The sequence below is a fragment of the Schistocerca cancellata genome, chromosome 5 (genome assembly GCF_023864275.1).
Source record: "Schistocerca cancellata isolate TAMUIC-IGC-003103 chromosome 5, iqSchCanc2.1, whole genome shotgun sequence".
NCBI lineage: Eukaryota > Metazoa > Arthropoda > Insecta > Orthoptera > Acrididae > Schistocerca > Schistocerca cancellata.
This window is the reverse complement of record NC_064630.1, coordinates 314,357,638-314,379,321: the sequence shown is the minus strand read 5'-3', so window position 1 is coordinate 314,379,321 and position 21,684 is coordinate 314,357,638. Positions and strand designations below refer to the sequence as shown.

The window sequence follows — 21,684 nt, the reverse complement described above, 5'->3', positions numbered from 1 at the left end:
GAAGTAATGACCAGATTTGAGAAGTATATAAATGTATAGAGAAAATTAAAGCATTAATCATTTTTCTTCTGGAGAAGATGAATCATCTGGTTGTGCACAGCTTCCTCTATCAATGTTTAAAAAGCATTTGAATTAAATCTGCCAGAACTTTAAAGCATACAGTTGTATTAATGACAAAGAAACCAGCAGAGTAATTATATAGAATGTATCATTTTCTTGATGTTTACTGTTCATGAACAATTATAACAAACAAACTAAGTATATCTACTCATCAATAAATATGGAGCAATAAATTGCAAACCACATTATACAATTGTATGATTTATCTCAGCATTCTGGTTAGTATCATTTGAAAAACTCATTGACTATTATGTTTCAGGTTTCTGTGGCAGGTGGAACAAGTACAGAAACATCTGAGGTTGCCTCATCAACTGCTGAGTCTTTGGAACAGCATCGTGTATGGCTTTGGCAGCAGTTTGCTCAGCATGTGACACCCAGTGTGCAAAGGGTTGTTGAATTTGCCAAAAGAGTGCCAGGTGGGTTCTTAAGCCAGTTGCAAAAACCAATATATAACTATCACACTTGTTCAGATGAAGACCCAATGAGACACAACAAACTTTAGTTTTGTAAAGGATCTCTTCAGAGAAAACTGTATTCAGTTTCATCAATAAAATTGTATAGGTACTGTGTTGTAAAATGTGTCCAGGGGAGATTATCTGCACTTTGCAAAAACTTTTGATTGTACTAAATGTATAAAAACTTGACTTACTTAGACTCTATTAAATACTACAGGACAAGGAGTTGTTATAACAGGAGCAGGTATAATAATAAATTCAGAATTGTTAAAAATGAAATCTGGACTGGACCACTGATTTTACTTGATTTACATAAATGAGCTCTCATTGTCAGTTAATAGCTACAAAAAGATAGTGCTGTCCATCAGTGAAACAAACACCCTGATTTTGGAATAGATAGATTGCTACTTACAGTAAAAAAGACACATCAAGTTGCAGACAGGCATGTTTAAAAGGCTCTCACATGAAGCTTTCAGCCATAGTCTTCATCAGTAAAGAGAAAACACACATACACACAGCACCACAGGCCGGAATGTAACATCATGTGAGACCTGGAGGGGTGGGGAAGGGAAAGGGAAGGGGAAGGGATAGTAGTGTACAAGAGGAGAGAGAGACAAATGCTGTCTGTTGGAGTGTACAGGGACTAGACTCCAACAGGCACAGTGTCAGGAGGTTGTGAGGCAAGGGAAGGGGGGGGGGGGGGAGGGGAGGGAAAAAGAAACAAAAAATGAGAGGAGTGGGAAAAGATGGGTGGATGCTTTGGCAGAGGGCTGCAAATAAATGGGATGATAGGACATAGGGGGTAGAAACTGTTGGATGCAGGATGGAGTGACAGTATTTTACCATAGGTTGAGGCCAGGATGATTACCGAAGTGGAGAATGTGTTGTAAGGATAACTCCCTTCTGTGCAGTTCAGAAATGCTGGAGGTGGAGGGATGGATCCACATGGCTTGGGTAGTGAAGCAACCATTGAAATTAAGTGTTTTATGTCCAGCTGCACAGGGTGCCACAGGGTGGTCTACTTTGCTCTAGGCAACAGCTTGGCGGTGGGCATTTATCCTGGTGGACAACTAGTTGGTAGTCATACCAATATAACATACCAATATAACAAGCGGTACAATTATTGCAGCAGAGCTTGCAAATGACATGGCTGCTTTCACAGGTGACCCAACCCCTGATGGGACAGCCTGGCTACCCAGGTATGGCATATCTGCAGTGACAAAAGCTCCCTTGCTCAGTATGCTGAGGGTCTCACCAAGGCCTTCACAGACAGGCACTATCCCCCAGACCTAGTCCACAAACAGATCTCCCACGCCATTTTCCCATACAATCCCAATCCTCCCACCGACCCAAAAAACCAGCTACATACAGTGCCCACTTCATCACCCAGTACCACCCTGGACTAGAAAAACTGAACCACATCTGAACTTTGGTTACCTATCATCATGTCCAGAAATGAGAGACATCTTACCTGAAATACTTCCCACCCCTCCTAAAGTGGTGTCCCATCACCCACCCAACCTCCACAACATCCTAGTTCATCCCTATGCCACTCTCAACCCAACCCCTTGTCACAAGGATCATATCCCTCTGGAATACCCAGGTGCAAAACCTGAGCAATTCACCCATCCAGCACTCCCTATTCCAGTCCTGTCACAGGTTATCCTACCCCATCAAGGGCTGGGCCACCTGTTAAAGCAGCCATGGCATTTATCAGCTCTGCTGCAATCATTGTAGAGCTTTTTGTATTGGTATGACAACCAACTAGCTGTCCACAAACAGGAATGGCCACTGCCAAACTGTGACCAAGAGCAAAGTACACCACCCTGTGGCACAACATGCAACTGAACAAAACACACTTCATTTCAATGGCTGCTTCACTACTCGAGCCATCTCGATCCTTCCCTCCACCATCAGCTTTTCTGAACTGCACAGATGGGAGTTATCCTTACAGCACATTCTGCACTCCCATAATTATCCTGACCCCAACCTCAGGGTAAGATACTGTCCCCACACCCTCCATCCAACAGTTTCCACCCTCTGTGTCCTATCATCTCCTCCCCATTCTTGCCTCCCACCCTGCTTATCTGCAGCCCTCTGCCAATGCATCCATCTGTCTTTCCCTGCTCCTCTCATTTTGTGTTTCTTTTTTTTACCCACCAGCCTGCCCCACAACCTCCTGACACTGCACCTCTCGGGGTCTAGGCCCTGCACACTCCACTAGATGGTGTTTGTCTCTCTCTCCACCTGTACAGTACTGTCCCTTCCCTTTTCCCTTCCCCTTCCCTTTTCCCTTCCCGTTCCCTTTTCCCTTCCCCTTCCCCTTCAGATTGCTGCTTGCATCCCATGTGATGTTACATCCAGCCTGAGATTCTGGAGTTGGCAGTCATGTGTGCGTGAGGTGTGCTTGCTTGTGGATGTGTGAATTTTGTGTGTCTCTCTCTTTACTGTTGAAGGCTGTGGCCAAAAGCTTCATGTGAGTATATTTTAAATGTGCCTGTTTGAAATAACCTGATGTGATGGTCTAATTTCACAATATGAGATATAATTTTTAAAAATCATGAATCAACTGTAGAACTGATTCACAACTATGAGTTTATATATTTTTAAAGCCTAAAGATAATGATGGATGTTAGGGGGTAGAAAATAAAAGGAGTGATTGATAACTTCAGTAGGAAAAGTTGAGACGCAAGAAATAGGAAAATATGAATGAGATGTATAGGTGTTCAAAGGGAAAGGCATACATAAAGTCCAATTAAGACAGACACAAGTTGCTGGAGAAAACTCACAAATAACAAGATTATTCATGCAATAACTATAGACAGGAATGGCACTGATCATGAGAAAGAAATGAAATTTATATTTCTACCTGTTATTAGTTTGTGGTGACTATCATTTGCGGATCAACTACCGAAAGTCTGACTAAACTGCTGCGAAGGTCAGTGACATAATCTTTGACTCAGTCTGTTTCCTCTTATCATTCTGACTGTTAGTGAGTTACAGCTTTGTATCAGTGCATTGTGATAAATATGTTTCATTACCTAAAGTGGTCATGTGTCATTATATTCACCATGTTCACTCTTTGCTGACCCCAAAATATTTCTTTTGTTCACAAAAGACATGTTATGCATTATCAGTTTCATGCTAAGATCTGTAAGCAATGGATCACTTGCCACATTGTGACTCGAACTCTACATTTCCAGCACTTTGACTGCAAAGCAAAAACTCTGCCTTCATCACATTTCCCAGATTCATGTACAAATTACATTCACTTCATAGTGGTGTTCCAGTGCCTAACCTCACCTGTCTGACACCACCATGGTGAAAACACAGATACTCATGCCAGTATGTTCTAAACCACACATGTGTTTTCAGCTTCATTTGGCCTATCTAGACTGTGTGCCACATAATTTAAAGCGTATAGTCACATCACTTCATCAGCTTGCCTCACCTGCCTCCATCTCCACTGCTTCAGCAGCCTGTGAATTCTGTTTATCTGCACATGGTGCAATGTTCTACTGGCCCATCCAAACTGTTTCCTACAAAGTTCCCGAACCACTCTCTGGTGACCACAGTTGACCCATCTGCACTGGTTGGGTTACCTTCCACACCAACCATGCCATGTGTGATGTGTGGACAGGGCCCGCCCACCAACCTCACAGGCCTTCAGTGATGCACCGCATCCTCTGCCTACCTTGTCTGCTGCTCTGCATCACAATTCTGCCACTGACAGTGTCCCTCCTCAACTATCTACCCCTTTGCCACCAGCACATTAGCCCATGCCCTACCCTGTTTTGCTGCAGTATATTCCTGCAGACATATTTCCCAAACTTCCCTGGGTGCACAGAGAGACCCAAAAACATGGTTTGTCTTGGACCCATCACTCCCCAGCAGCTTCCCAAACTCAACATAAGGGCCAATCTAGATGCCATGGCTCATGGTGATGCTACAGGGCACTGTTATTCACATCACTCCTCCCAGCAACAGACTCTATGTCTTGGACTCCACCAGAAACCTCACATTTTTAGCCAACACCAGGTGGATGCCACTGTAATTCCTCACCCTTGTGTTCCTTCAAGCCTTCTTCCTTGTGCCAGAGTTACAGTTCCCTTGAAGACTGCATGTTGCTGATGTAGATGGCCCGATTCTCGGGATCGATTTCCTTAAGCATTTTGGTCTCTCTCTCGACCTGCTTTTGGATGCCTTACTCTATCATGCAATTGACACATGCCTTCCTGGCTCCTTGGCCCTCGTCCCCCCTCCCCATCCCCCACCTATGGTTCAGTATGACCCCCTATTTCACACTACCCCTGAGTGCTCCCATTTGACAGCTAAGCTCATCAGTTCATTAGCTGAGCATCGGACTCAGCACTACAAGATTGACACAACAATATTCTTCATTAGCCGATCGCCAATGCATCAGCCAACCTGCGTGCTCTTCACATGGTCAACAGCCTCTCCACTTTATGGCCACCGGTTCTGCCTCCACATCTCTCACTCCCTCACCTCCAACCATTCCTCACTTAATTCAGGACATTCAGACTATCATCAGGTACTTCTATCTCATCTTGATATGTATGTGTTCCCCCCCCCCCCCCCCCTCATTGGTGTGATCGCAAATGGTACCTGCCATAGGCTATCCACTACAGTGTGTCCCCCAGACCGTTACAAGGCTTGATGGCTAACTGCTAAAAAACTGCGTCATATAAAAGCAGCCATTCATGGACTCTTAAATCCCAGTTGTTCAAGGAATATTGCAAGCTCAATACTTGTATTGTTATGGGCAACTAACCTATTCCCAACGTACAATTCTTTACTCAACAACTCAACAGCACTTAGATTTTTAATGTGACTGACTGTCACAAAGCGTATTCAAATCCCTATGTACAAAGACAACATACCAAAACAAGCTATCATTATGCCATTTGGCTTGTTTTAATACTGCTTTACACCATAAAGCCTCAAGAACACCACTCATATGTGGCAACAGTTTATTGACTCCATACTTTTTTCCCTATCTGTTTGCTATACCTATCTTGACAATATTCTCATCACTTAACACAGGTCCTTAAAGTACTTGCTGACCATGATGGGGAGGTTAACCATGAGAAATTACAACTGTGCTGTGCTAGTGTTACCTTCCTTGGTCAAGTTATCACCAAGGGAATCCATCTGACATCATACCATGTTGCATTTACCAATGAGCAGCCGTTACCAGAGACCTAAGCCTTTGCTACTCCTTACCGAGTTTTTCAAAGACTCTGACCTCCTTTTCCTTGCTGAGCTCCCTGCCTTAGTTAAGCTTGTCCATTCACACACTGCCAACATCTGCACTTCACCTCTGTATGCTCAAACCATACTGTGGGTGTACATATGCACAAGACCTAGAACAATGATAGTTCATTATACTCTGAGATGACATGGTCCAGGCAGGATTACAATTTCCTTACTTTGGCGCCACAGGTTGCTTCAGTGCATGAATAACACTTTACATATTTACATATTTGCCTCAATGGGAAACATCAGACCATGTCACTTAACTGAGTTAAATTCTGCTTGGACCCCTTCATAAGGACCCTCTGTCAATATCTGGTTCTGAGATGGCATCCATGGACATGCCTTCGCCTATAACCAGTTGTCTTCCAAGTTCACCTTTTCCTGTTTATTCACTGGTGCCAGTACTCTATTTGATGACTCCCTGCTGAACAATGTGCCCTCTTCCTGTGTAATCTGTATACTGTTGTCACCTCACTCTTCTCCCAGTGTTTCCATCTTCACAGCTGACATATCTGCATTTTGCTTTGAGGGTCTCTCTCTTCAACTCTGAGACAGCACCATGTTCATTCTCCTTGCTGCTCCACATACACTCAATGATTCAGCAACTGTCCACATCACTCTTCTCTCCTCCTTTCACACAATGCTGATGAAGACAACATAATGGCTTCTGTCAACAACAACAGTCATCTCTCTATCACATCCCACTTATCACGCACCCTTCCTCTACAGTGTGGGACCCAACAATCCCTCTCTCTCAACCAGGCCAACCTCTGCTTTGTCCTCACTGCCTGTGGCACTATGTGGACTCTAGGATCTGCAACATCGCGCTGCCTCCGGCCTTGAAACATTGATAGTCTGACTAAACTGCCGCAGAGCTCAGAGTGATATCATCTTTGACTCAGTCTGTTTTCTCTCGCCATTGTGATCATTAGTAAATTACAAACTTGCATCAATATATCATAATAAATACGTTTCATTGCATAAAGTGGTTGCATGTTATTATACCCACTGAGTATAGTGCCTCTTTCCCAGAAACTTCAACGCAAGTAAGATAAGGTCCCTCATGAAAATGCAATATACTAAATTAATCATGAGGTCTCTGTTAAATGCTCGAAAATTCCTGAGACTTCTTAAGGCTGTCGTAGAACTGAGAAAATCAACATAAGTTAAAAATCATGTCAAATTGTTAAGCCTATTTAGAATCCTGAGGTGAAAAACATACAGAATATACTGAATGAACCGGATACAAATGCAAAAAAGTTGTCTGCCATATCAGAGATCAGAAGTACACGTAAATATTAAGAGATTAATGCATCGGGCACAGACATAAGAAATATATGGGAAGGAAGCTGAAGAAAATTATTTAAGGAAGAAGAAATAGTGTCATTGAAGAAATGTGGAGTGACATTGGGGGCAAGCTACTACAATGAAGGAAACTAAAACCAAGAGCTAATTGAAGCTTAGGTGAGGACAAAATGGCATAGTCAGTGAATAAATGAGTATCAGTAAAAGAGATTATGTAAGATATTTCCAGTATCTCATTTGTTCTTGAAGTGTTTCTGATCTTTGAATTTTATGTTTTTGTTCACTGGTATGAGAGGCTGTAATCACATTCAGTATTAGATATATTTGCCCATATACAAAACCAACTTGTTAAATTCTACTAATGTTTATTCTAGCAGTTCACAGCATGATAAAATCTAGTTTATAGCACTAGGCTATTGAGTGTATGTAACTGACCGATCATCCAGTAACACAACATTTACTGCTGAAGATAATTTCTGAGGAATACTGTGTTCACACTTTCATGTTTGTATTATTTTAATACTGCATATAACTTTATTTGGCAGCATGCATTACACCTGCATCTTCATCACAATAACACTTCTACAAAGCAAAATGGTATTCTTCTTGACACAGTCAAAACTTCCATTATAATTATAGTTACCCTTATGATTAAAATAAGGAGACAGGGATTGTTAGTCATTTCACTGAACTGTCATGAAATGGTGCAGTACCAAGGAGCAGGAATATTTCCAACGTGACCATTTTCCCACATTTTTCAATAAACATGTTAGCATTTTTCACACTGACAATCTCAGTTTTTTACCACTTGATAGCATACAATTTCATTATTGCTATGATCCTGTGCCATATTAGCTGAAACAATCAATAACAATAAGTGTATATTTATTCACAAGATTCAACAATAACTATAAATGAGTAATTGGAGATGTACCCTTGAACTCCTTGGAATAGATGACAAAGAACTGATCAGCTCTCAGACTTTTTGCAAACTGTTGGCAACCAAGAGTGCAGCATGACTTTCCTTAATTTCTGACCGTTGAAGAATGCCGTGCACCAGAGGGGCTGAATGTGTTTGTGATGTATGACAGTAACAAACTGATATAACAATGGCTGTTGTTGATACATATTGTTGGTAAGGAATGAACATTGATCAGTACCACTAAATGATATTTACAGACTTAATTCCCACCACTTTTTTCTTCACTAGTCCCATTTTGAGCTAATTTATTGTCTCACAGTAATGTCTGATAAAATATGATTATTTATTATGTAAAACATATTACTGGATTATTAATGAAATATATGACATTTGATACTAATTAAAATACTGTTGTGTGTGCAGGTTTCTGTGATCTGAGTCAAGATGATCAGCTAATACTTATCAAAGTTGGTTTCTTTGAAATATGGTTAACTCACGTTTCTCGGCTAACATCTGACTCTTCACTCACCTTCTCAGATGGAACATACATTACTAAGCAGCAGATGGAAGTGATGTATGATGTAAGTAAAATGATCTCCATGTTATGGAAACTTTTACATGCATCTGTCAGTAACAAGACACAAAGAAGAATACGGTTGACTTTGTTGTCTGCTACTAAAATTCAGCTCACTGTTCTCACTTCTTTCTCATTTTTCCCTCTTGATGTTCATCTGGGCTTTCAACTCTTCCTCTATAGTTACCTGTACATTCATTCATTCATTCCTTTCCATCATAGTTTTAAACCATTATAGTATATATCATGGTGACATATTTACATTGAGCAATCATGTTGAGAAGTAAATCACTATTAAGGTCTGTATGATTGTAGAGATAGCTGATAAAACAAAGTGCTAATACTGATTTCTTGACTCAATGCTAAAACACCTCACTTTCCTTCAGTTCACAAATGTCAGATTTCGTTATTTAAATTTAGTGAAATAAATCGCATCTCGGTATCAGTTTCTACATTTTAACTTAATGTTCACAGAACTGTTTAGTGGGATTCAATACAGGCAGAATACAGTTCTGTTAACTGTGATTAAAGGAACCATGAAAATGTGGGTAGAATATACATATGACCTAAACAGGCTATATTTAAAAAAAATATTATGTTTGATGATGATGATGATATCTTCATCATCATCATCATCAAACATAATTTTTTTTTAAATATAGCCTGTTTGGGTCATATGTTTAAGTTAGTTAAATTTTTTCAATATTTAATGTTTATAATCAGCTTTTTTAGTTTACATATTTTATTTTGTGTTATAGCATTAAGTTAATCAATATGACAGATTGCATAATGAAGATCCTATTATACAGGCAACAAAAATATATGACTTCTGTGAAACCGTACTATTTTCTCTCATCCTACTTATGAAACATGATAAAATACTCACTCAGTGTACGCCTAAATCCATAAATGTTCATCAGTGGCACAAAAAATATGTTATAGATACACCAAAGCCTGCAATATTGTATAATATTGTCTTATCTACAATTTTTGTTTACTTACTAAAGCTCTGTGCAGCAGACATTTGAAATATTAATGACCATCAAATGTTAAAATGCTACTATAAATTCACTTAATTAACATAAAATACATTATGAATTTTTAGGGGATTTCTTTATATGATTGACCTGAGGTATACTTTCAGGATTCTGAATTGATGATTGTATTTTGGCTATAGTATTTTGATAAACAAACTATTCATCTTCTTCAGTTTCTCTGAGTACAAATAATTACAATGATTAGGCTAGTTGCGAAAATATTGAGCAGAAAATGCAATTATCATTTCAGTCACAAACATGAAAACATACTATCAATCAAGTGCATTACTAATTCAGTATTTTCTCAAAAAAGTGACAATAGTGATATGTTTGTACACAAGGAAACCTATGCCAATTAGTGTTATAATATTATAACTGCAAGATGTGTAAATTGTATTCTGTATGTTACTTGATCAATAATAACTCTTTGTTCTTCCTATGGTAAATTATATTACCAAAGCAAACAAAAGTGAAAAATTCTGTTTTACATAATTTGCTAGAAAATTTTACCACTTTTGTTAAATTTAGTTGCACATGCCATACTGTACAGCATTTTCTGCAACTATTTATTTACAACTGAGAACAAAACTTCCAGTTTTCTAGCCAAGTATTTAGTTCAGTAACCTCCACACTGATATAACATGATAACTGATGGAAAAATCCTGAGTTAGAAGAACTTATTCAGGTTCTCAACATCTAACTTGTTCATTCCACAACATTGTACTAACAAATGTAGACAGTAATACATACATGTTCACTGTATCCAATTACAGATGTATGGGCAGAAAATTTCATAAGTCTCAAAATCGCATTTTTTACTCAATAGAATACATAGTGAGTGAGTCATAAACCTATATCTTTCTCTTTTGGCCCCCTCCTCTGTTTTTTAACCACCTTCTTCATTTTGCCTTCTGGTACTGTTTCTTTAAAACAGATATTGTACCACATTCATTTGAACACTTCAATTTTCATGTCATCCTCAGTTTATATAGATTTTACTGTAAAGAACAATTTTGTCCTGTACCCTGTCTACAATATAGTGAATGTTTATCATAGTAAATGTATCTCATGTGACTGTACCCCTTCTACAGGTTGACTTCGTTACCTCAGTATTTCATTTTGCATCGACATTCAATGCGCTTGCTCTAAATGATACAGAGCTTGGGCTGTTTTCAGCCGTAGTGCTCCTAACTGCTGATCGCACTGGTATAACTGATATCAAAGCAGTTGAGCACCACCAAGACCGGCTTATTGATGCCCTCAAAGTCCAGGTATGAGTAAATTTTAATCTTTCCAAAAGAGAGAGAGAGAGAGAGAGAGAGAGAGAGAGAGAGAGACCTCACAAAGAAAATAAACTTAGAAATAGATCAGCAGCTTCTGAATTTTGCTTATAACAACTATAAGAGAAGACTATGACACTTTGATTCACAGCATTCTTTTCTCACTGCTTTTCTTTTTGCTAATGTAGTGTAATTCTACAGAAAGCTTTAATTTTGAAAAATGTTTTATACGTAAGTCCATGATGAAATAACAACATATTATGGAAAGGATAGATTGTTTTCACCACATAAAGGAGACAGGCACAATGAAAAGACTGCTGAACATTTAATCTTTTGGACAAAAATGTCCTCCTTCAGAGATAGAAAGCACACTCACATTCGCAAAAGCACGATTCACGCATACATGGCAACTACCTCTCGCCACTGTGGCCTGATTAAAGTGCCTATGTGCAACTCAACGCTTCCACAATATGGTTAGTAGCAACCTATATGTTTAAAATTTGCTGTTTTACCCTGTTTTAAAAAAATGTAATCTTCTTGTTAGAGAAGTTTTATTTGCCCAGAATGCACTCCTTACATACGTGGACTACTAGTCTCAGAAAATTTTAATTGATATCTTCAGATCATCTGCATAAATCAAACATTGTGCTGCTCTACATAGAACACTGTCATCTAGTCATGAACATAGGAGCTCAATTCACTGGAACCAACACCAGTGTAATATTACCCATCAAGTAATAAAAACATAATTGTGGTAAACATTCACAACAGTTACTGATAAAATACACTTGGTACATAAGGTGTTACTAATACTGAGTGTATTGACATCTGATGCCAGCTATACTCATGCTAACTGATGCATTGGTTCCAGAGAGTTGAGTCCTATACATTCATGATTAGGTAACTTTTTGCACCCTACAACAAAACAAAACAACAAAATGATTAGGTAACAGTGCAGTACATAGTACAGTGAAGTGAGAATTATTCTCTTTCTCTGACATGAAATGACATGCAGATGACTAAAGAGATTGTGCCATGTTGAGAGCCAATAATTAAGTGATATCAATAACTAAGTGAAATCAAACGCAAAAGGTTATGAAATTAGGGGATTGATAAGCAATGGAACAGACTGTTTAGAGGAATAAAACATGAAATGACTGCATTTATTTCAGTAACTTTTACACACACACACGAGGAAAAAAAGCAAATCTCAGGGCCAGTTTGACATGGCATGTACACAAATCCGTTAGTAAGGGGAAGGAAGGGGAATGAATGATCTCACCATTCTTCAAATACATTTGTTATGTGGTGGTGATACTGGCAGGCATTGGGTGGAAATGATGCGTCGCCTCAGAGCTGTGCAATGTGAGTCGGCCACTCTGCTTGGTGGTCTGCAGCTATTAAGGGTCCAGCACAATGTCTGCATTGACAGATAACTGTGTGTTGCCATAGCCGAAGCAATATTCTCACAGTGTCAGAAGGCAGATGTTGGTAATGGATGGAAGAGCCCCTGTGTTCTCTTGCTTCTGTACTGTCACACCAACTTATCCTTCATTCCTCATCCATATCCCAGCTCAAAGACTCCTCAAACATTTTCCTCCTCTTGACATTGCTGACCAAGCCTTCCAGTACAGTGTGGAAATTCTCTGTCTTGCGTGACCTGGTGTGTGACTCGGGAACTGGCATCCTTCTCACAATTTCACTCTCAAGGCTGTTCCCAATGTTGGCCACACTTTATTTCAATGTTTTTCTGCACTCCTAAGTTGTGAAAGCAGCCATGCAACACTTCTATGGCAATTAAAATTTGCCAAAACTAGTAGCCTACACATGTAAATACTGCAGTCTGGGCAAATAAAACTTCTCTAAAAAGTAGATTATATTTTTCATAGTAAGAAATCATTCCCCTGCTGACAATGTCAGGTAGCCATTAAATCGTTTTATGTTGTGATTGACACAACTCCAGTGCTCAATTTTCTCCATCTGCCAAACATGTGATTTTCATGAACCTCAATTTTGTGGAGCAGACAAATGAAATATTCAGAGAAAGGCAGCAGAAGGAAAAAGCTTGGAAAAGTAGTACTGTAAATCTTTTAAACATTTGATATACTGATTGAGAAAATATTTTTAATAGCATCATATAAAAAGAGGTTATTTCTATTTTTATTTATTATTATTTTTATGTTTTTCCAGATTGGGCGAAATCATGCAAGTGATCCACAGTTGTTTGCAAGTCTGCTTGTGAAGCTGCCAGAACTAAGAAATCTTGGTGTTAAACATTCAACACACCTCGAATGGTTTCGCCTCAACTGGACAAAACTGAGGCTGCCTCCCCTCTTTGCAGAGATATTTGACATTCCAAAATGTGAGGAGGATCTACAGTAGAAGGTATGATTTCATTGCTTCTACTTTCAGTACTTTTCTGACACCAGACATATTTTCTAACTTTATGGTTTGTATTGAATTTACATTTTTTATACATTTCATTTTTAGTTGTTGTCCTTTTCTCCTTAATTTTACACTCTACTTCTTCCAAAACAAACTTGTTCTCAGTCACATTTCATTATATTTTGAAGACACCGTTAATAGTAAGGTCATTTCATAACTGTGTATTACATGTTGCTTTAAGTTATTGTTCAAGAATGCTCTTCAGAACTAAGCATCCTTGTGGCTGAGTTTATTTTCTTGTTGTATTTACACCTTTTCTGACTATGATAGATGCTACACTGAAGTGGTCTCATGTTGATTCTGAGCAGTGGTGTGTTTGAAATATTTTCCTTGGCCACTTTCAAGACAACTGCATAATATCAATGCTGGGTGACCTCCATTGCAGAGGCATCAAAAGGCAGGGTGAAATTTGTGATGACCTTCGCATTCTGTGACACATCCACAGTGACACTGGGCAGAATTGTGGTGAATTTTGGTACCAGTATATCATGAACCCACCTTACACCTCATATGAACTTCTGAGCTCTGGCCTCTTTTTCACATGTGCTGGTACATTACTGTTTGTTGAAGTATCACTGAACCCAAGGATAATGTCATAGGGCTCCATAATTTTTCAGCATTATAGAGGAAGTTTGTAGGCACCTCTGAGACAAATTTAAAACTTCTGTGCCACAATGGAGGTCAATTATGGGGTTCTGAATAAGTGATCCTTTAATTATTTTGTACAGTGTATTATGGGACAGACTTGTGTTAGCTAATATTATACTGAACCAAATAAAATTACATATTTTAGTTATTGATTGGCGACTCCATGTTGTCTTGTGCACTACAACCAGATAACAGGTATACTTGAAAAAAGAGACAGCATTGGTCGTATATTTTTTACTATCGCAAAATCGATTTTTTGTCACTGAGTGACCATCTTCAGTGCTATATTGTATAACTTAAATTAGGATGCACTGTTGTCACTAAGCTTATGGCAATCACATAGACTATGTGATTGCCGTAAGCTTAGTGACAACAGTGCATCCTAATTTAAGTTATACAATATAACACTGAAGATGGTCACTCAGTGACAGAAAATCGATTTTGTGATAGTAAAAAATATACGACCAATGCTGTCTCTTTTTTCAAGTATACATATTTTAGTGTTACCAGCGAAGTCCTAAAACCTTAAAAGGAGCATAATTACAAATCCTGTTCCACTGTAACATTCATATTTACTGTTGAAATCCAAATGGGTAGAACAATAGATGAACTGCTCGGTAGGAGCTGCCTGTCTCATATATTGAGTAAGGTACATATACGTAATGAAACATGTATAATTCAGTTAGACAAATTGAATTAAATAGTAGTGTGTGACAAGACAGATTACAGATTGTAATTTACCATAAAGCTTTCAGCCTCAACCTTCATTGGAAAAAGAAAAACAGACACCATTCATTCAAACAATCAGGCAAGCCTCACGCACACATGACTACAAACTCCAGTACATTGGACATTCTGGCCTGAGCTGCTGGAGTTGGCAGTCATGTGTGTGTGAGGTGTGCTTGCTTGTGTGAATGAATGGTGCGTGTTTCTCTTTTTCCAATGAAGGCTGAGGCCAAAGGCTTATGTGTAACTGGGTTTTAACTGAGCCTGTCCGATGCTTAGTGTGTTATCTTTAATGTAAGTAGCAATCTGTCTTTTCTACATTGTTGATGCTCCTACCTGGAGTTACCATTGTTTGAGTTATATAGTAGAAACATCCAAATAGATCTGAAAACAAAGATGATGAGACTTACCACACAAAAGCGCTGGCAGGTCGATAGACACACAAACAAACACAAACATACACACAAAATTCAAGCTTTCGCAACAAACGGTTGCTTCGTCAGGAAAGAGGGAAGGAGAGGGAAAGACGAAAGGATGTGGGTTTTAAGGGAGAGGGTAAGGAGTCATTCCAATCCTGGGAGCGGAAAGACTTACCTTAGGGGGGAAAAAGGACAGGTATACACTCGCACACACACACATATCCATCCGCATATACACAGACACAAGCAGACATTTGTAAAGGCTAAGAGTTTGGGTAGAGATGTCAGTCGAGGCGGAAGTACAGAGGCAAAGATGTTGTTGAAAGACAGGTGAGGTATGAGCGGCGGCAAATCGAAATTAGAAATTAGCGGAGATTGAGGCCTGGCGGATAGCGAGAAGAGAGGATATGCTGAAGGGCAAGTTCCCATCTCCGGAGTTCTGACAGGTTGGTGTTAGTGGGAAGTATCCAGATAACCCGGATGGTGTAACACTGTGCCAAGATGTGCTGGCCGTACACCAAGGCATGTTTAGCCACAGGGTGATCCTCATTACCAACAAACACTGTCTGCCTGTGTCCATTCATGCGAATGGACAGTTTGTTGCTGGTCATGCCTTCTATGTGGGAATGACCAGCAACATAAATCATTCCATAATAGTTAATATCGATATTAAGATGCTGCATTTTTTACTGTGTCTATAGTCCTGACAATGGTGGAATGGACCACCAAAACTGGCCACAATTAAATGAATAAAAAGTACAGATACACAACTGATGGTATTATTCGTTTGTTCACATGCAAGAGACAACAGTCTAGCAATTCATACTTCTAAATTTGCTTTATAAAAAGTAAATGAACCAAGGTGGTAATTGTGGCTTGGTGCTCAGAACATATGAAATAGATTTTAAAAAAATAGAAAATGAAATAGGGTACCTACATGGAATTTGTGGGCAAAGATCAGCATATCAATTTTGGTCTTATAACAGTGTAAAGTGGAAAATGTATTTTGAAAACCTGGAAAGAGTGCAGATAAAGTACAGAGATAGGAAAATACCTAACACTATCTACAAAACCCAAGTAGAAATAATAAAGGGAAAAATCAGGAAATACAATCTCATATTAAGAAGTATGTTAGGTCATCTTGCACTTTATTGCTACTGTCATTCAGGGTAAGGAGGAGAAATGGAAATCTGAGAAAGATATGACATAAGTAAAAGTATTCTAATGTTAAATAGGAAACAGTTTGCTGTGGTTCTGAAATATGAGTTTCCTATTTAATACTGTTGTCATGTTTTGTCAAGTACCAAAAGAAAATTCAGTTAATGTCATAAAAGCATTGTGCGATGAATGAAACAAGACAACACAAGGTACTTGAAATAAGGGAGACATTGTATGTATCCATTCATTCACTCATAAATTGTGTGCCATAAATCCAGTCATGGAAAGGCTTCAGGGAAGTAGAAAAAGTTGAATTCTACAACAGGTAAAAGTGACCATAACTCGCTACCTCTGTGAAGTATACTAACAATAAATTATGACTAGCACTGATCTACTCATCAAACTGACAGTTACTTCCAAACTACTTTATATATGCATGTTACAAGAGAAAAAGCCACTTTTAAAAAAGTCTCTGCTTCTCCTCCAACTCTACCCAGCTGCTGTTTTCAACTGATACTTTAAACACTGCATTTATGTAACTTTACACAAACCTGCCATCAGCTGTCTGTATACTTACAAATCAGGATCTATGTAATACAGATATTACGCTTACATGATATTTACATTCCTGACTCCAAATATTTTGATAAATTATAGAAGGAATGGATAATGAGATATTCTTTCACTTTATCTGTAATGGGATGCTGCTGGATATCAGACAGAAAATTGAAAGTCCCCCAAATATTTAAAAATATTTGGAGGACTTTGTTTCCTATTTGGGGTCCAGCAGTAACCCATTACAGATTTTTGCACCATAAAATGAAACTCCATTCTGAACCCTGGAAAGGGATGCATGGTTTATACAAAAATTATTTCTACTTCTAGTGTTGTGATCATGAATTGCTGAGTTCATCCTAAATTCACTCTTGTTATTAAACACAAATACCATTATGGAGTATATGTGTTGGTGTATAAGTGTAGCCCATCTCCATATCAGTGACCGAGAAATACTTTGCCTCTTCCAAAGAATCTAGGATATGATCAGCACATGACAATGGGTCAAGATCTTTTTTCATGGTTCTGTCCAGTCATCAGTAGTCACACAGAAACAGTGTGTGCTGTCCTTCTTCACAATGACAAAATGAGAGAACCAAGGATTCTCTAAAGGTTCAATGATGTCATTTTGCAGCTTCCTCTCCACTTCCTCCCTAATTCCATATACAGAAACTGTTAATTGATAGATGATCCCCAGGGTGTTTTATCAGGGATTTGAAAGCATCCAAAAAATGGCACAGGGCAGATCACATTTACCGATGTTGTTCCTCAGTCAGGCCTGATCCTTTGGCACTTCAACAATATAGTGTTATTACACCCTTTGCATGCTGCGTGGTTCTTTAGGGGATACAGGAGTGATGTTCATGAACAGAGAATTTAGATATTAATTTATTCTACATCTGATATCAAATAGTAAAAATAATACATAACTTTGCTGCTGTATTTGCAGTGTCAATTGCTAACAGTAGTTGAATTTATAAATATACACAGATACAAAAGATTTATAAATCTGTCACTCTTCAATAGAGTATCTATTCTGAAGAGGCTGAGCCCTGGCCACGATGAAAGTCTGTACATGTTATTCAACTGGCAAACACACAAAATGGGCTCAGTCCATGAATATTGAAACTTAAGAACACCTTCCACTGGAGTTCTGGAGAAAGGATGCTTGCATGTCATTGGCAGCTGTGTAATCATTCGTGGCAGCGGTGTAACTGGCGATGCACATATTTGAAAGTGTGGCTGACCAGATATTGGCCGAGACCTCAGATAGTATTTATTTATATTTATTCATTTATCCATCCATAGACAATAAATATTGTATGGATGTTGTCCAAAAGTACGTCAATTTATGATAAACAATTTATGGAAAAGGATCATACAAAATTTTACAATTAATAGTACAAAGAATAAAACATACAAAATTGTACAAAGAATAATACTTGGTCATACAAGACACAGTAATACAACTTTTTACACATATATACTAACAGTGTTGTAACTGCATAGTTTGTTTGCTCGAAAGCTTTACTTCTGTCTTTCCTAAACAGGAAGCCCTTATATTCACTACAATAATTCAGTAAAGATTTTACCACACTCAACAGCTATCCATCAGATATACAAAATTAACAGAAACCTTAGGGGATGAAAGACAGTGTTTTCAGTTTTAACTTGATATAAACATTATAAGAATTATTTATTTTCCTAAATAGTCATTTACCGAGTAAAAACATTGTTCAAGTAAAAATTCTTTAAATTCTACTTTAAATCTGTTTTCATCTACTGACTTTCTGATGTTGGCTGGCAGTCTGTTGTAGAGTTTTATACCAATATGGCTCACATGCATTTGTGTGTCTGTTCTTTTTGTTCGCTGAATATGGAGTGCTGTGCTATTTTGGGTATTGTAGTTATGCAAGTCGGCATTTGTCTGAAAATCTGCAAGGTGGCCCTAACATAAAAAACACATTTGTATAGATATATAAGGAAGGTATTCTTAGGACTTTAAGCTTGTTGAATAAGAGTTTGCATTGTGTCTGCGGATGACTGTGTGTTATTATTCGGATAGCTCTCTTCTGTAACAGAAAGATTTGTTTTAGACAGCAAGTGGTGGAACCTCAAAATATTGTTCTGTATGATGCAAGAGACTGAAAGTACTCAAAATATGCCACCCTGGTACCCTCTGCAGTACAAACATTTGCAATAATTCTAAGAGTAAAACAGGCTGAGTTACGTTTCCGCACAAGTTCCATTACATGGTCATGAAAATTAAAAAATGGTTTAAATGGCTCTGAGCATTATGAGACTCAACTTCTGAGGTCATTAGTCCCCTAGAACTTAGAACTAGTTAAACCTAACTAACCTAACGATATCACACACATCCATGCCCGAGGCAGGATTCGAACCTGTGACCATAGCGGTCTCGCGGTTCCAGACTGCAGCGCCTAGAACCGCACGGCCACTTCGGCCAGCTTAAAATTAAAATTTTATCTACATGAATCCCCAGCAATTTTGCTAATGCCATTCTGTCTATGGCCTTGTCACCCAACAACAAATCAAGAATTACATCTTGACATATTTTCCCAAAGTGCATATAATTTGTTTCATTTACATTTAGTGTCAACCGGTTTGCAATGAACCAAGTATGGACATTCTTTATTACTTAATCAGTAGTTTGCAGCATTTGCTTTGGTACACCTATTATCACACTAGTGTCATCTGTGAATAGTATGACCTTTGCTGCTCCATCTGAGGTGTCAATGTTTACTTTCTTTCACTAAGACATTACTTTTTTATATTAAGCACACTCTGAAGTGTTCAACATATAAATAATTATCAGGAAAATTGATGATCCAAAGTCTTCATCATCTCACAAACAATCTCGTACAACTTACAATCAAGTGAAAGTACTTCAGTTTGACACCACACGAATATTCAGTGGTATGTTTATTTTTTCAAAGAGCTCTTCAGATGACCTGTTGAGGTTATGTCAAATCAGTTGCAGACCCTTAACTTTTAGAAACTTTCAAAGCAGACAGTAAATATTTAATCCAAGATTTGGACACTAGTATTTACCAACACTACACAACAGGATGTGGTATTCAGTCCTGCTCAGTTTTTTACATACAGCAACTGGTTTCTATGTAGGTTAGAAACTTTACAGAAACAGTCATCGATAACAGTACATACCCTTCACGACAATTGGTTAAACATTTTGCTTCAATTTTCTTCACTATAACCATGATTTTTTTCCTCATTCCTGTCATAATCAAGGTCTTTGATTTGTATCCTTCCTGTTTTAATAATCTATTTTAATTGTTACCTTGTAAGAATTAGTCTTGTCTCAGCATTTAAATGAATCGATCTGTCCAATATATCAGTCACTGACATTCTTGTTGGTGACAAGAAGTGTGAGCATTAATCCAATATTTTCAGAAGCATCAGGCAAAATCTCCTCATTTCATTACATGTAAGAGTGGACTAGATGATTTATATATCCACAATAATCAATGTGGAAAACCACTACTTCATCTCGGTTGTTTATGTCAGAATGTTGTACAGTACATCCAAAGGTAAAAATCTACCCTCCTCCATAAACGACACATTTTGATTTTATTGTTTCTTGCCTGCCTATCTTCCATCCATATGGTAGTATGGTTAATTGTTGCAACTTTGGTTTTAATTGTTGTTGTTGTTTTCAAAATTATTCAAATAAAATTGTTTTCCTATGAATGAAAGTGCTTATTATTGATGTGGTGCTACCTTATCATAGACATATTTTATATTATACTGTAATGAATTAAAATTATAACAAAAGCATTTACTTTTTCAAACGCTATCTCATAATTTATTCCTTTTTTTTTCAGGTTTTCTGGCCTCTTCCTCCATTCGAGGCACTTTTGTGATAGATACTCACTGTGATTGGGCAGTTGGAAGTCATGCACATTGTGTGTGTTTATTTTAATTCATTTTTCATGTTCATACAAGTGAGATTGTTAAATAATTTCTTAATAATATTTGGAAATCTTTTTATCACTCATCTACTGTACTCTATCTTCAACTTTTTCGAGAAGTGGAAGCAAGTTAGAAGTGATCACAGTGAGTGTGCCAGAAATGAACTTGCTGGTACGGAATGCTGACTATCACGACTGTGCTCTCTCTCCTCTTCTTGCTCAATGGTTAGTGCTGGTGCAATAGAGCTATGCTCCCAACACAGTCTATTTTTATTGTTAGGTGCAGCTATAGGCCTATATTTCCTATACCTATACACCTCAGACCTGGATTTTTTCTTTGAAAATTAATTTATTATTTCAAGGTGTTTATAAAGAACACAATGCTCACGTTTGTTGTGCATGGAAACATATCATAATTGTATAAGATTAGCAGGGCTATGCATTTTGTGCATTTTAATATCTGCTAGATATCAATTCCTCTCTAAAGAAAAGTATATATATACTGTATATTTGATGTTGTGTAGTTGTAAATATTTATTAATAGAAATGTTAAAATAATAATTATGATTACTGAAAAATAAAATATTTATAAATATAAAATCTGAGGAATAGGGTGGGAAGGGTGGGCTCTAGCTCTTTCTTGGGGTAAGTTACTGTAAACCAACCGATCATATCACGAAGTGTCGAAAATGTTAGACTTTGCTTGCTTGTCCTACAAAGAGATTCAATCACATAATGTGTTCAAACAAGAAAACTGTAGTTGTTTAATACTGAGTATTACTCTAAGCTGTTGGAATAGATGTACTGGTGTGG

At 38.0% G+C, this 21,684-nt stretch overlaps 1 protein-coding gene across 1 annotated transcript in view; it reads left to right on the top strand.

Moving 5' to 3' along the window:
* LOC126188512 (ecdysone-induced protein 78C) overlaps positions 1 to 21,400 on the top strand; it is a 733,752-nt gene extending 712,352 nt beyond the window's left edge. The window contains exons 6-10 of the mRNA XM_049930114.1: positions 380 to 536; positions 8,503 to 8,660; positions 10,782 to 10,961; positions 13,161 to 13,355; positions 20,785 to 21,400. Of these exons, the coding sequence (XP_049786071.1) occupies positions 380 to 536; positions 8,503 to 8,660; positions 10,782 to 10,961; positions 13,161 to 13,352 (687 nt within the window). The 3' untranslated portion in view covers positions 13,353 to 13,355; positions 20,785 to 21,400. The remainder of the gene's footprint in view (positions 1 to 379; positions 537 to 8,502; positions 8,661 to 10,781; positions 10,962 to 13,160; positions 13,356 to 20,784) is intronic.
* The last annotated feature ends 284 nt before the right edge of the window (positions 21,401 to 21,684 follow it).